The sequence below is a fragment of the Nothobranchius furzeri genome, chromosome 8, assembly GCF_043380555.1.
Source record: "Nothobranchius furzeri strain GRZ-AD chromosome 8, NfurGRZ-RIMD1, whole genome shotgun sequence".
NCBI lineage: Eukaryota > Metazoa > Chordata > Actinopteri > Cyprinodontiformes > Nothobranchiidae > Nothobranchius > Nothobranchius furzeri.
The window spans coordinates 65,178,899-65,194,031 of NC_091748.1; the positions used below are offsets into that span (position 1 = coordinate 65,178,899).

At 37.8% G+C, this 15,133-nt stretch overlaps 2 protein-coding genes across 7 annotated transcripts in view; both read left to right on the forward strand.

The window, feature by feature from the left end:
* The first annotated feature begins 524 nt into the window (after window positions 1-524).
* On the forward strand, window positions 525-11,515 carry si:ch73-40i7.5 (amyloid-beta A4 precursor protein-binding family A member 3). 5 transcript variants are annotated; one of them, XM_054752222.2, is made up of 12 exons: window positions 525-848; window positions 1,050-1,093; window positions 1,504-2,647; window positions 2,847-2,877; window positions 2,978-3,123; window positions 3,520-3,606; window positions 5,068-5,256; window positions 6,848-7,027; window positions 9,184-9,396; window positions 10,322-10,441; window positions 10,620-10,760; window positions 10,847-11,515. In XM_054752222.2, the coding sequence occupies exons 3-12, from the start codon at window positions 1,685-1,687 to the stop codon at window positions 10,916-10,918; spliced, it is 2,142 nt and encodes a 713-aa protein (XP_054608197.2). In that variant the 5' UTR covers window positions 525-848; window positions 1,050-1,093; window positions 1,504-1,684; the 3' UTR covers window positions 10,919-11,515. The 5 variants fall into 5 exon arrangements, with proteins under 5 accessions (XP_054608197.2, XP_015826312.3, XP_015826311.3 ...); XM_015970826.3 differs by having other exon boundaries at window positions 1,623-2,647; XM_015970825.3 differs by having other exon boundaries at window positions 525-1,093; window positions 1,623-2,647.
* Window positions 11,516-11,948: 433 nt separating this feature from the next.
* abca7 (ATP-binding cassette, sub-family A (ABC1), member 7) overlaps window positions 11,949-15,133 on the forward strand; it is a 54,570-nt gene continuing 51,385 nt past the window's right edge. For both annotated transcript variants that reach the window (XM_054752218.2, XM_054752219.2), the window contains exons 1-4: window positions 11,949-12,063; window positions 13,718-13,816; window positions 14,015-14,108; window positions 14,599-14,740. In XM_054752218.2, coding sequence (XP_054608193.2) covers window positions 13,751-13,816; window positions 14,015-14,108; window positions 14,599-14,740 — 302 coding nt within the window. In that variant the 5' untranslated portion in view covers window positions 11,949-12,063; window positions 13,718-13,750. The remainder of the gene's footprint in view (window positions 12,064-13,717; window positions 13,817-14,014; window positions 14,109-14,598; window positions 14,741-15,133) is intronic.

The following is a 15,133-nucleotide window of genomic DNA, read 5'->3' on the forward strand; positions in this document are numbered from 1 at the left end:
ATTGTTATTTTAACATGAGTATATTCCTGCTTCATATATTTGCTTATCTCTTGTTTTAATCTTTCTTTTTGCACCAAGTACCGCAGCAATTTCCTAATGTTGTGATTGCTTGCACTTATGGCAATAAAACCTTCTGATTCACATTCTGATGACAGATGACATCGTTCCAAACATTGTCTTTGATTTTTACCCTTTGCTTCAGACTAACTTTTCTAGGAAGCACAAATTAATCAGTTTTTTTGTAAAATGCACACAGAGCTTCCACAAAACGTAAAAATTAGAGCGTTTAAAAATGTTTCTTACGCTTGTTTCTTCTTCCGATCGAAATATCGGTGTTTGATTAAACAGGACCTTGATCGTTGCTTTCAAGTGTCTTCAGTTGTGACGGATTCTACATAGTAACATTTCAGCGCCAGTAATATATAAAATTTTAATACATTCGATTTTAATTTATTGAAAAACATATGATAAAATCGAGTGAACATTTTATAGTTTATATGATTTCTTCCATGTGTCTCTGCAGTACACGAGAATATATTAAGACACCCTGGACGGTGTTGGAGTTACGGGAGTACACGAACGCAGCATTACACAGTCAACCATTAAATAAAAAATGTAAGTCGAAAACAGAAGTAGTATAAAAGTAAATAGGATATTTTTTTTACACTGAGGTTGTTTTTTTTACTTTTTATCGGTAGGTTTAGAAGTGCTTTTGTTATTAATATTATGAATAAAATAAAGCTTAAGTTTCAGAGGGTTCAAATTCCTAACCACGTCAACTCATCGGTCGTGGCACTCAAAGGAGTTTATCTCTGGCTCAATAACACCGAAAACGATTTTAAAACCCGGTGAGACCTTCCACTGTTACCATTGTAGTCTTTGTTTCTGTGTTATTAGTTTTGTTAGGGTAGCTCCAGGATCAGTCAAAATTAGCTAGGCTAAGTAGTTAGCTTCAAGCTACTTGATTTGCTACATTTAACTAATTGATCCACTTTACTGTGAAATTAATATTTTTCCTTTCTTTCTTAAACGCTGCCGTTTACTTTCAGTGCTTTGTTTACACCTATCACTGACACGGGTGGATTAAACTAAAGTAAGTGCTGAGTTATTATGTTAGCAGATTAACTTGGACATAACTGAGGTATAACATTAAAGAGAAATTTTAATGTTCTTTGCTGCAGCCTATGGTATTAAAAATGACTCATCTTTGTCATTTGAGAAATGAGTAATATGTATTTTCATTAAGACTGAAGTTAGTCTGTTTTTAAATGCCCCAGTTCATAGCAACAATTCACCCATATTTCTTAATTGTAAAGAATGTATCAATCACATAAGAAACAGATTCTTAATGGCAACAATAGTTTTTGTGTTGCTCATCACCTTGTTTTTGAATGTTTTAATGTACACTAGGAAGTGAACTGATGCACACTGATGGATTTAGAATCAGATGTTTCACTGAGACAGAAAGTTTATTTTGTCTGATGGTTGTGTTATGTGTTGAAGGTGGACGTTCCTGTGACCATTGGAAAAAGAAGAAAGAAAAGTTAACGATTCTGTTGGAGTTGCAGTTGTGTCATAAAATCTAATACTATTTGTGTTTTTGCTGTACATCTTATTTCCAGATAATTCTGCTTCTCTGGAATCTCAGCAAGGACTCTATTTGTCTGTTTTTGTTTGATGCAAAATGGACTCAGACTGCTTCATTGTTGATCAGTCTTCTTCTGCAAATTCAGACTGCACACTTCCTGATTTAGACTTTGTTAAAGACGTGACAGAAGATGAAGGAAATGAGACTGTTGCAGTTGTGCCAGCATCAGAGACAGAAGATCTTGATTCCTTCAGTCTAATTGAGCCTCCTCCACTAGACTGGAGGTCTGACTCCTCTAGTGAAGCTGGTTCTGCAGATGATCTGGAGGATTCCAGCATGCCTCCATCTGCTGACATCCTGACCCCACTGGGAGAGTCAGTAATGCTGCCTTCATTAATTCCAGTGGATACAAACCAGCCTGTGCTTCTTAAAAATAAAACAGAGCTATTCCAAGATTTAGAAGTGAAGTTGGAAAAGGAGCATGGTGTAGTTAAAGAGGTGAGTGCCGAGGGCCCAAGGGATGAAGACTACTCGGAAGAGGATACATTTAGGGATGTTGAGGGGAACATCAGTAAAGAAGTTGAAGATTCATGTGGGAGGCCAGGTGATGAAGACCATAGCCATATTCACACTTTACTCACCCAGCTTCAGCTAATGGAGAAAGAACCCTGTCCAAGGACATCCTCATACAATCGCTGCTCCAGGCTGTCAGAGCACCATCCTCCTGCTCTGTCTCCATCAACAAACAACATAACTGAAACCACAGGTCTGCTGTTTTCTGAAAGCCACCAGAGTGACGTACTGGGACTTCTGCAGTGTACCAACATCAGCTGTACACCCCAACCTTCCTGTCTGCCTCACAGAGGCCAGGTGGACGCGGTCGTGTCAGTTTCCTATGATCAAGAGGATGCTCAGAGGTTTTGGGGGTGTGATCCAAACGGTCGGCGGCACAGGGACTACTCCATCACCTCTTTGCCTGATGATGAGTATCCTGAGCCAGTATGGATGAAGCTGGGGGAGGAGCCACCAGAGGAAGATGCTGCAGCAGAAGGCACAGAGGTCAGTGCCAAAAGAGCAAAATTCTATATTTCTAACTATGATAACTCACTTAATTTTTATGTCCTTAAATCTTTATCAAAGTATTTTGTTTAAATATTAACTTCAAGTTTATTTATTTTTCACTGTAGTGTTTGTATCACATGCATGATTGAGTCTAGGCTTTTATTTTCCTATTTTGATGTTCATTTTATCATTTAAGTGTGCTGATGACCAACCGTCATATAAAGATGGTGAGTTACTAAAGTTTGTTGCACTTTCAAAACAAAAAAAAAAAAGACATAAAAAACACTTTTTTTGTAGTTGTTGATATGATTACACATTATTATTCAGTGCCTGGGCCTTGTGACCCTGAAGACCTGCTGGATGGAGTCATATTTGGTGCTAAGTATCTGGGCTCCACTCAGATCAAATCGGACAGGAATCCTTCGACAAATGCTCGCATGACCCAGGCTCAAGAGGCTGTTGACCGAATTAAGGTACATTTCTCAAACAGGTGTACTAAATCCTTTAGCTTATTGTATATGGCTGCCAGAAACAGACTCATTAGAGCTACATACCAAATTTGATTCAGATTTTTAAATATCAACAGTTTTAGAGTCTCTATGTGGTGTGTTTCCCATAGACACGGCTATATTAATTTTATTCTATAACAACAATACGCACATATTTGTATGTGGACCTGAGTTTGACCATGCATGCTATTGGTGTATTAAAATTCTATATTTAAAATTGAAGCAGTTGAGTTTTAAGTAATTAGAAATGACTTAGGAGGGCTGTGTGATGTCAGAACTGTCGGCAATTCAAGGTAAAAACGTTGCTACGCTGTGTAGCAAGAAAAAACCAATGGAGACTCAGGAGCATTTTTCTTGTAGGCTCCAGAAGGAGAGTCTCAGCCAATGACAGAAGTGGATCTATTCATCTCCACTCAACGAATCAAAGTCCTCAATGCTGACACACAGGTACTTTTTAAGTTTTTATTTATTATTATAGTGATGATAATTAGACTTGCAGAAATACACTCACTAGTCATTGTATTAGCTACACCTTGCTATTTTCGGGTTGGACCCCTTTTTGCCTTCAGAACTGCGTTCATTCTTTGTGTCATTGATTCAACGAGGTGTTGGACAGTTTCCTCGGTGGTGACTGCAACACATGACGTGGTCTTCTACTGCTGTAGTTCATCTACTTTATGGTTTGATGTGTGTTTGGAGATGGTGTTCAGTTGCCTGGAAGGCCATCCTATGTTTGTGAAGATATAGTTTTGCCATGGCCCATTGACAGATCTCAGTCGTGGAGTGGGATCTATGGTTTTCTTTCAAACTGTCTCCACATGCTGTTGAGTAACAAACAACATGACATACTCACCACTATGGTTGTCAGTCAACAAGGCAGTCCACCATACTCCATCAAAGAAGACACAATTTTTAAGTTTGCCTCTGTCAGTGCACCCCAGGGCAGCTGTGGCTACATCGTAGCTCATCCCCACCAGCGTGTGAATGTGTGTGTGAATGGGTGAATAACTGATTGTGTTGTAAAGCGCCTTGGGGGTTCCAGACTCTAGAAGGCGCTATATCAAATACAGACCATTTAAATAGACTCAAGTACCCCATCTGCTCTTGACTCAAAAAAAAAATAAAAAAAAAAGTCAGAATAGTCCAAAGTTGATGCTAAAGCTGTTTCAAATGAGCTGTCACCATCGTTGTTTTTTCAGGAAGAAGACGAATACATAGTTTTTGTAAATAAATGCGCTGTGATTGGCCAGCCACAATACTGTCCAGGGCTGCAGACGTTCCAGTGGAGGAAAATGATGGTCTAGATTTTAGGTTAGGTGTCCATTCTCCTCCAACATCAACGAGGCATTTTTGTCAGCACAAGTACCGAATTTATCTTTAATAACTCCTTAAGCACAAAAATCTCACATCAGCAATTTTTGACTTAGACCAGTTTATCTGGCACCAAATAACAACCACATAGTATTCAAAGTCACATTCTGATGCTTGGTTTGATCTTCAGCAAATCGCCTTTGCCTAAATGCTGCCATGTGATTGGTTGATTAATATTTCCTATTAAAAAGTAATCAAATAGGTGTACCTAATAAAGTAAACTTTAAGTCACAGTTTATGCTGATTTCAGGCACATAACATATGGAATTGTTGTTTTCATCTGTCTTTGAAATGTCACCTCTTTTAGCAGCTTTCGTAAATGTTTATTTGGATTCAGGAAACGTATTTTTAATCTTGGAAATTAAAAGATGAAATATAATATATATATGCATTTATTTGTACATTTTGTACTAATATCACCAAATAAAAAAAAATAAATGAATGCAGATTTTGCTGTTGCTTATTATTCATGTGAAGTTTAATGTCTTAGATGTTTTCACATCAAGCATGACTAAGTTGTATTCGGTTTCCACGCAGGAAGCCATGATGGACCATGCTCTGCAGACAATCTCCTACATAGCGGACATTGGCAACATCGTGGTCCTGATGGCACGAAGGAAGCTAAAAGGGCAGGATGGTGGTTCTGCCTCCAGTGCGTCCTCTTCATCAGCCTCTGTGTGTCAGAAGAAGTGTTTGATGATCTGTCACGTCTTCTCCTCTGAGGATGTGAGTCTGTCAGTTGAACGGTTTCCAGTGGTTCCCAATCTGGGTCAGTGACCCCACAACTTTGTGTGTGCTGAGATTGTGAGGTTTACCAAGATTATAGTTGTAAAATCTACATTTTTTTAATTCAGATGACACACCCAATAGTGCAATCAAAAGTCTGTAAGAGGCATAACTGTACGTCAATTTGTAATCATTAATTGTCAGTGTGCATGCGTGCTGGGGTTGGGGGAGCCCTAGCTTGTCTTGGACACAGGAAAGAGGGTCATGTTGAAAAAGGTTGGAACCAATGCCCTAAAAAAGGGTTACTCAGATGTAATGGTCCGAGCGCATTCAACAAAACGACCTTGAAGCTTGAGGTCTGGTCCAAACACCAATAGACAACTGCGCTGTTCCTACCCCTCCAGAAGGGCGCCGCGGGCCGCCTGCGGAATGTCGCTGCCCTAAAGATTTTATGTGACCTTTTTTTCTTCCTTGTTTGTAAATCCTGGATTCCAACAGCTGCTGTAAGTCAGAACAGTTCTGTTGTTTGGAGGTTAGTAGCCCGACAGTACTGTGAAACAGGTTGGTATAACTAGTGAATATATTTGTGGCTCCTGTGCTGCCCAGCGTAGCACTTCATCTCAAATGACCTATTTTCCTTTGGAGAACAGTTTCAGCTTCGGCCTGGTTTAGTTTCATTCTAGCAGACCGCTGCTGGGAATAAAATGGGCTGGCAGTCGTGCCAGTTTCCTATTGGCAGCACAGAATAGGAGTTCCTTTTAGTAACTAATTAGCTGTGGGTTGCTGAAGGCTATGAAACCACTTCTAACAATTATTGTGGGTCTATTATTTTTTAACATAAAGTTATGTTGATTAAAACAAATCTTGAGAAGGCACTTTTTTTATTCCATATCCTTTTTGTGGCTTTTATTTAAAGGGATTCTATGCACCTCTTTCATTTAAAAAAATAATTTTCTTGAGCCAGTATGTGCTAAAATGACCCTTTACAGGGTTAATGAAATGTCACTCAGACCCCCACCGCCCTCTGTGGCCAGGATACTGCATTTGCAACTTCAGAGTGTCAGTCCGGCACCTGTTACACTTTTTGTTTTAAATTGAGCTTAAATACCTGGTACTGCAGTCTGCTCCCAGCACGATTCCTACTTGTTTTAGGTGATGAACACAGCTGATTCATTTCATAAATCACTCCTGTCATGAAGTCTGGGGAGACATGTCTTTATTATTTTTATTTTATTTTATTTTTTACCACAGATAATTAATAACGGACACTAGGAGGTGCTAAAACAAGCAAAACTGCCAAGTGGGCCTAAAAGAAAAGAACAACGTTTAGTCACATCCGTATGTTTCTATTGAGAGTTCAATTTCCACATATCTTGCTTTATCCCTGTAAACTTTGTAATCTCCAACTGCATTTCTCCTCCTGGGAGGTTATATGCGTTTACAGTTGGGTGATACAATTCAGGTAAAACAAGATACATTGAGTTTTCAGCTATTATTGTGTTGGTGGATCAACTTCAAACCATCTCATAGTTTTTTTTTTATCCATACATCAGTTATGAACCCTGAGTCTGTTTTTCTATTTTCTCTGCAGGCTCAGGTCATCGCTCAGGCTATTGGACAGGCGTTTGGTGTCGCCTATCAGCAGTTCCTCCAGGCCAGTGGCATCAAGGCCAAAGATCTGAAGCCGGGCGAGTACAGTGACTACCTGGAGAGTCAGGAGCTGTATAACGGAGACCTTGCCCATTTTTCAGACTCTCAGAATCTCCGAGATGTAAGCAGAATTAATACGATGTGCATGGGATTTTTCATCTTAATTAATAATAATTATTTTAAACCCATCGTGGATTGTGACAGTGTAAAATAAATGACAGGATAAAGTATAAGTTAACTGCCGTCTTTCTTGTAGAGATACCTTAAATCTTCTTGTTAAACTAAAATAAAAGCTCCAGTGTCAAATAAGCAACATAAAAAGTTGACAATTTATTGAAGCTGTAAACATTTTAGGTTTATAGTAGGAACATCGTTCTATTGATCTACTTTGAAAATTACCAAAAACATTTTTTAACAGCCTCTAGCTCAACCACGTATTTATCCTGAAAAATTTTATCTAATAAAGGGCATCTTCCACATTAAACACATGTTGAAGCCCTTATATTGTAACAGGTCTAAACTTAATATTTTCTTTTTTTAAAACTGAAGGTATATGAGAACAAAATGGTGCTATTGCTGTTCCAACGAGGGTCTCCTAGCTAATCCGTCTAAAAAAAAGTGCCTCTCGTTGGAAACCGGTAGTGATGTCGCTGAAGGAAAACGTTCCTGACTCTGCTCAGAGAAAAAAAAAAGGATCTGCAGCAGCAGCACGAAGGTCCAGATTCCAGAATACAAATCTGCATTCATGTTAAATACTGAAGGTCCACAGCCATGCAGTTTTGAGCCAGCACCAAGAGTTGATGGGAACAGGCGAAACAGGGAGAATTGAAATGGTGAAACTGAGCTTCTAAATGCACACAGATGGCACAGAATTTTTTTTATTGAACCTTTATTTAACCAGATGAGTCGATTGAGAACTCTTTGTCATTTACAACGACGATCTGCCTGAGAGGCAGCAGCAACAGACACATAATTAGCTTTACACCAAAGAAAAACATATAGATAAGATAAAAATAAACAAGGTCAAAATAAGATACGCTAACTACTAAGAGCATTTTTATTTAAATCAATTTCGACACAAACTTGTCCCCTGACATATTACATCAAACACGTTTCCATAAAATTAATTTTTGTTCTCTAATTTATGAGCTTCTAAGGTAATAAAATCATAATTCCTGCTATTTTCGACTCCGAGTACACCACTATTTTGGCTTCCTGTTCACTAAATGCGATTACGGCATTGGCCTAAAATGATCATGTGAGGGCAGCTTAACTACTTCCTCATTACGCTCAAAGCAAAGTAGTCTCATATTCGAACAGGGAACAGAATAAAAAGCGGGTCTACTGTAGAAGAAGAAAGTTTACTTTTGAAATCAGTACGAATGTACAATTTATATTAAACAAACAGCCAGTGGCCACAAGATAACCAAAATATGTAGAAGCGACATTAGGCACTGGAATGTAACCATTTTGCTGCCATTTTGGATGGGTCCCTCACTCTCCAAAACCTAATTGGAGTCACTGCTGTACTGAGTGAGTAACCATTCCTGTTTTTGTGCAATCTATGGTCCCAACAACCGGCGTACTGTTGAAAACAGATTAAGCTAGACCACTATTGACTTTTCTAGCCCAGTGAACGCACTGGGGGTGACTGGTGACTCATCCAAGATGGTGGCCCACAGTAACACTAGTGCCAGTAGAAAGCCCCAGCCCATGTCATCTCTGCGTATATATGATCTCTATGCTTTTCGTATTCATTTTCTGTTTTGGAAATCGATGAACATGATGTCCAGACAAACTGGAGTTGGTACACCTCACTCTTTTATGCATCCATCTGCCTTTGAATGGTTGTTTCTTATGCAGCACCAACTGCATTTTAACTTTTCAGTTGTTAACTTTGTCTTTTTATTTAATTTCTTACTGAATTAATGCAAATTTTATTAGCATATTTTTAAATTTGATTTTATAATCTGCTGTTTTATGTTTTCACATTTTATGTTCTTGCTGCTCTAACACAGAAGTTAATATAAATCCTCTCATCACTTTATTTGACTCTAAGTAAAAAAATAGAAAAGAAATACTAAAGTTTAAAAAGAAGACTTTCTGCCATGATGGATTTAGCAACTAGTGTACTCAACAGTTTGTCAATACAGGGTTGCAAAGAAAAATAAATTTAATAAGTAACACAAATACATCAAAATAAGCCTAAATACTAGCCAAGTTTACAGTTGTCATGACATAAATGTCTAATGAAATCTCTGTGTGTCTCTGGATCAGATCGCCATCACCAAGCCTGCTGGTGAGATTTTGGGGCTGGCAGTGGTGGAGTCAGGCTGGGGCTCCATCCTCCCCACCGTGGTGGTGGCTAACCTGCTTCATGGTGGCCCAGCTGAGCGCTGTGGTGAGCTTAGTATCGGTGACCGGATCATGTCTGTCAATGGCACCAGCTTAGTAGGCTTGCCCATCACTACCTGCGAGAACATCATCCGGGTAAGAAGCGGCAGCCAAGCTCAAACCTGGAAAAAAAGGCTGTATTTTATTTAGCCTTCAATTCATTTTCATCTTACATGTACTTAATCAGGACTTGCTTCTTTCTTATTATCCTCTAGGTGGCGCTTTGAATCCATTTGTTCATATTTGACTTTCATTAGTTTTGAACACGTTGTCCAAGTTCTGTGGGTTATTTTATGCTGCCTCTCTGCAAGGTCTTATGAATTATTTTTAAAACATCCGTGACAATGTAGAAAACAACACATATCTTGTTACAGAGTTCTCAAGATATCCCTCCATTATAAGTTTCACTAGTTGAAACACACAAAAAGAAAAAGTGTTGGAGTAAAATGTGGCACCATAAATTTTCACTGAAAGAAGCAAAACAAGAATAATCTCCCTGCTGTGGAATGATTTTATCTGACTTTGTTTGTGTCAGATTGCTTATAGGCACATATTGTATTTAAATAATCTGTGACTTCTTGTCTGTAAAGTACTAATAGATCTGGGGCTGTAATTATTTCTGCTACAAGGCATACAAATACTAGCAAGTCATGTGGGGCAGATTTATTTATGTGTTTTGGGGTTAAAACTGAAGCAGCTTTTTTATGTTGCTGACTTGTGGAGAATTGTTCATTTAAACCTGGAAATTACTAAAACACAGGGCTTGTTTAAATTAAGGTTTAAAGTAGTTTTTTCAAAGAAAGCATCTTTATTTTAGGTTAGACACTCAAAGCATCAGATCAGGTGTGCTTTGAGTGGGGTTCTATGAGCCAGGTCAGTTAGACAAATCAGGAAGAAGATCCCATGAAGTTGAGCCAATACAACTGTAAATGTCCATTAAACATAATAATGTGTGTGTGTGTGTGTGTGTGTGTGTGTGTGTGTGTGTGTGTGTGTGTGTGTGTGTGTGTTTTTGACACAGGAACTTAGAAATCAAAAGTATGTGAAGCTCAGCATTGTCCATTGTCCTCCAGTCACCATGGCGATCATAAGAAGACCCGATCCCAAGTTTCAGTTGGGCTTCAGTGTTGAGGATGGCATTGTATGTCACTTGTAATAACTTGAGTCTGCTACTAACACATGGGTCCCTTTAACTGATTTTATAATTGCACAACAAACAGTAGACGATTGCAAAGAAAATGTATTTACAAAAATACAATTAAAAAAAATACAGAATCACAGGTTCTTCTCTAATTGCAGTTTTTATAATCTCATTGTAGATATGCAGTCTGATGCGGGGGGGTATAGCGGAAAGAGGAGGAATCCGTGTTGGGCATCGCATCATTGAAATCAATGGACAAAGTGTTGTTGCAACTCCACATGATAAAATCATCCAGATCCTCTCAAATGCTGTTGGAGAGGTAAAAAAATCTAATTGATGAGCAATTAGAGAGAACTATTTTGAGTTAATAAATTATTGGATGTTTGTTTCTTATGCTGTTGACAGATTCACCTGAAGACAATGCCAGCCTCAACATATCGACTCTTAACAGGACAAGAGCAGCCGGTGTATCTTTGATCACTTCTTGCTTCCCTACCTCATTAACACTGTAGAGTTCAACCTACATATGCTTTTGCCAAACATTAAAAGAATTATGCAATTTTTGTCGCTCAGCTACTGTCACACTTCTGTTATTATAGAACAAGCTAGTTTTTTTTATCATATGTGAAATGTTATTTGGAATGACCGAAATATAGGATTTGCTTTCCGTTATTTATTAGATCTTTTAGAAATGAAAAAACCTGAACAGAGCTTTTTTTGTTGTCTCTTACATATTGGTGAGCAGCACCAAGTAGTGTGTAGTCTACTGGTCTTCCTGCCTTATATGTACCTCCAGTCTGAGATAAACAAATTTGAAATAGTGACTTAATCAAATCAAGATTTGTTTGTCTTGTGATGTACTTCCTGTCTATTTTGTACTCATACATATCAAGAAGGTCTCTCACAAACTTCAGAGATCACTTTGTTTTATTCATGCAGTGTTTTACTGACTGTGCTTGATGTGGTGCTGATTTGCACAAAATAAAGGTCACTGCCTTATTTGATAGAGATTTATGTATATTTGTATGTGTTTTTGTTCATATGAATGCACAATAAAGTTATTTTAAAAACCTTGATACTGTTATTTATTGACAGACAGCAGGTGTATGAGCTGCAATTACAGTTTGTAAGCTTTTGTTCAAATATACACCAATAATTTGGGGAAAGTTGTTTAAATCCAGCTTGTTTGAATAAAAAAAATACCATTGCGCTGTTCTGAATAAAAAGGGTAGTTATATAGAACGCACTAGTATATATATATATATATATATATATATATATATATATAATTGAAACAGATTTTTGATTTAGCTTAAATATTTCAATGGGTTGTTTTGAGTTGCAAACATATTGCAAACGAGGCTGCGAGCATGTCATTTTCTTCACGTCAACTGACCAATCACCTGTCCGTTAGTTACGACAACATGGATTCTGGCCAATCAAATCATTAACCGGCTTCCTTAGGCCCGTCCACTCAGATGTGTTTTGACCAATCAGCTTAGCTCTTGGGTGGATCTGTCGACCTGCACTTGCTGTCATAAACCTTAGGAAGTCAATGTCGAACCAGAGGCATCGGTTGGTGGGTCGGAAACGCCCAGAAGTATTTATTTTACTACAGAAAGGTAACTATTAAATATAGATTTTTTACTTTTGTAACATTTATTGTTCATACCGTATTCGTAATGAGTTCGTAAGCTTTATAGCAGCGTCACTGAGGTGCTAGGAAGATGAAGCTAACACTACAGAATTTTTTTGTTTTGTCATATTTGTGCTAATGGCTGATGCTATTGTTTTCAGAAATGTCCTTGTATGTAGTGGTGTTAATTGGTTAATTACATATATTTCATGTTTTGTGAAAATGTTTTAATTTCAAAAGCTCAATATTACTTTCTTCAAGGCAGCAGCAGCGTAAAGCTACAAAACGTAGTCAGACATTGCATTAGTTGTAAATCAACACGTAGGACTGTGTAATAGTAACCTGCTATGATTTTCTTACTTAAGTGAGTTTAAAGTCATGTATAAATCTAAATAGAAAATACTATCTTTCAGTGGTTTCTAGAATCATCTTCTGTCCTTTCAAATAGTTCAAAATCTGTATAGTGCTCAAAATTCTCCATGACATTATTGTAGCTGTTCTGGAGTAAAGCAAAAGTGACTGCCTTAAAGTGAGACAGGTGAGCTGTTAGGCTTAGGAGGATTTCAGGATAAAGCAGGGGATTGTCTGTGTTGAGGAGATTACAGCTGGCACTAAAAGCAACTTTTACACACACACACACACACACACACACACACACACACACACACACACACACACACACACACACACACTTTATTATTGAGTATTTAAATGCTTGTGTGGACCTCCATTGACTTCCATTCATTTTAGTGACTTCACTACAACGTTGTTCTATTCCTAATCCTAATCTGAACCAAAAATGAATTCACACCATACCTCTAAAACCACATTTTAGAATACTTTATCATTGTGTGAACCAGCCTAATGTCCTCACAATGTGGAAATGCCCACAAGCTACAGGTTAAAAGTCAAAATGTGTCCACTTAAACATATAAAGACAAGCACAGAGAGAGAGAGAGAGAGAGAGAGAGAGGGGGGGGGGTGTCTGACGCTGTCATTCTTCCACATTTTGTCAAAGAAACAGGATGAAAAGTGTAAGAAAACTTATTATATTTATTCTTCCTAGTTAAAATTCTTCCTTGGGGTGTGACGTGAAGTTCATTATCTGTGTACTGAACTCAATTAAACTGCAACATTTATAAAACCTAAGAATTTATTTATTAATTAGCTCATAATTTCTTTAATCTTCCTATTTATGTGTTTTTATGCAACCTTCTTATTGTCTTAGTGGGAAAGTGTCCGCCCTGGGACTGGGAGATGGGGGTTCAAATCCCAAATGGAATCACACTAAAGACTTTAAAAATGGGACCCAACACCTCCCTGCTTGACACTCAACTTTAAGCTGTTGGATTGGGGGGGTTAAACCTCCAAATAGTTCCCGAGCGCAGCCACAGCTGCGGCTCACAGCTCCCCATGGGGATGGGTCAAATGCGGAGATGAATTTCACCAGTGTGTGATGACTAATGGGACTTTAACTTTTTTTTTTTGCCTTTAATTGATCAACTTCATTATAGAGGAAAGTAGCCAAACTGGATAGAACAAAACAGAAGCACAGAAATTAGGAACCAGACAGGACACTAAGTTTCAGCTAAGTTACTTAGCTAAAATTTAGTCTTTTTAAAATGTTTGTTGTTTTACAGAGAAACATCATGGTAAGGTAGCTGCTGGACACCATGGGGTTTTTCACGCAGCTCTACCTCCTGCTCTGGAAAAATTTCACATACCGCAGACGCAACAAGGTGCTTCCATCCTTACTCTTTATACATTTAACATAAAATGTTGGTTCTGCAATATATATTTTAATAGAGGACTACAATGAAGCTCGTAAAATGTATTTATATTTTTGTCCACAATGTGACATAAAACATAAATCTTCTATTTAGTTAGGATGATGTATAATTCTAAATACTGTTTACACCTTCCATTATTCTCCTCAGATCCAGCTGATCGTCGAGCTTCTCTGGCCGCTCTTCCTCTTTTTAATTCTCATCTCTGTCCGTCGGTCGCACCCTCCGTACAAACAAAGCCAATGTGAGTAATTCTTTATAATGCACATTTTGTTACACACTCTGGTCTGGAAAATGGCATTTTGCCAACAAGCTAAGGACAGTTAACTCACAGGGAGGGAAGCTTGTGCGTGCACAAGTTTGTTTTCTTGATGTTCTTTCAAAGTTCTTGTGATAAAATTCCGTCATGTAAGACTCCTTGTCCACATGAGAAAACATCGGAATGATAGTTCTATATCGTCATATCTTTATCTAAGCCAAAAACATGCAATCCTATGAAAAGCAGCTTGTTTACATTTTTATTTTATTTTATTCCTGATCGGGTTATTTAGTGATGGATGTGGTATTTACTGTGTGTTCATTGGTCTGTATATCTAATTAAAATTTAAGTTATTGCTTTTTATACTTTCTTATTAGTCATTTTTGTCTGTCTTTATCAGTCTTTGTGTCTTCTTGTGTGTTCACATTTCATTTCTAATCTCTTGGCTGTGCGTGTTCTTAAACTTTATCTGTAGGTCATTTTCCAAACAAAGCCTTGCCGTCAGTAGGCACCTTACCCTGGATTCAGGGCATCATCTGCAACATCAACAACCCCTGTTTCCACAGCCAAACACCAGGAGAAACACCCGGACAAATTAGCAACTTTGACAACTCATTGTAGGTAGAATTAAGAAATAAGAAAGTGCTCATTGTTGAATTTGTTCTGCAGAAAACTTGAGAGGAAATTATTAGGTGGCGTTTTATAGGAGGATATGTCATTAACTTTGTTGGTGTACTTTACAGTGTCTGAGGTAGAGGTTTATTTATTAGTAGTAGTTGTATTATTTCAGGATTTTATTATGACCATCAGAACATTTCCTGTTGTTTTTATGAAAGCTGCATACAGTTAACAACTGGGATATCCGAATCAGTTTGAAATAGTTTTTATGTCATTAATTTGCCCGTTTTTTACTTGAGATTTTATCAAAACCCTGTTCAACAGTTAGTGAACTTTACCTCAGTTCAGTTTACTTTATGAAACACCGCTTCACGTCAAACAAATAAAAGAGA

Excerpts from the sequence above, each read along its gene's own strand:
- si:ch73-40i7.5 (XM_015970825.3), top strand. The coding sequence starts at position 1,685 with ATGGACTCAGACTGCTTCATTGTTGATCAGTCTTCTTCTGCAAATTCA. Across the intron at positions 3,607-5,067 it reads TCCTCAATGCTGACACACAG|GAAGCCATGATGGACCATGC; the intron begins GTACTTTTTAAG and ends GTTTCCACGCAG. Across the intron at positions 10,761-10,846 it reads TCTCAAATGCTGTTGGAGAG|ATTCACCTGAAGACAATGCC; the intron begins GTAAAAAAATCT and ends TGCTGTTGACAG.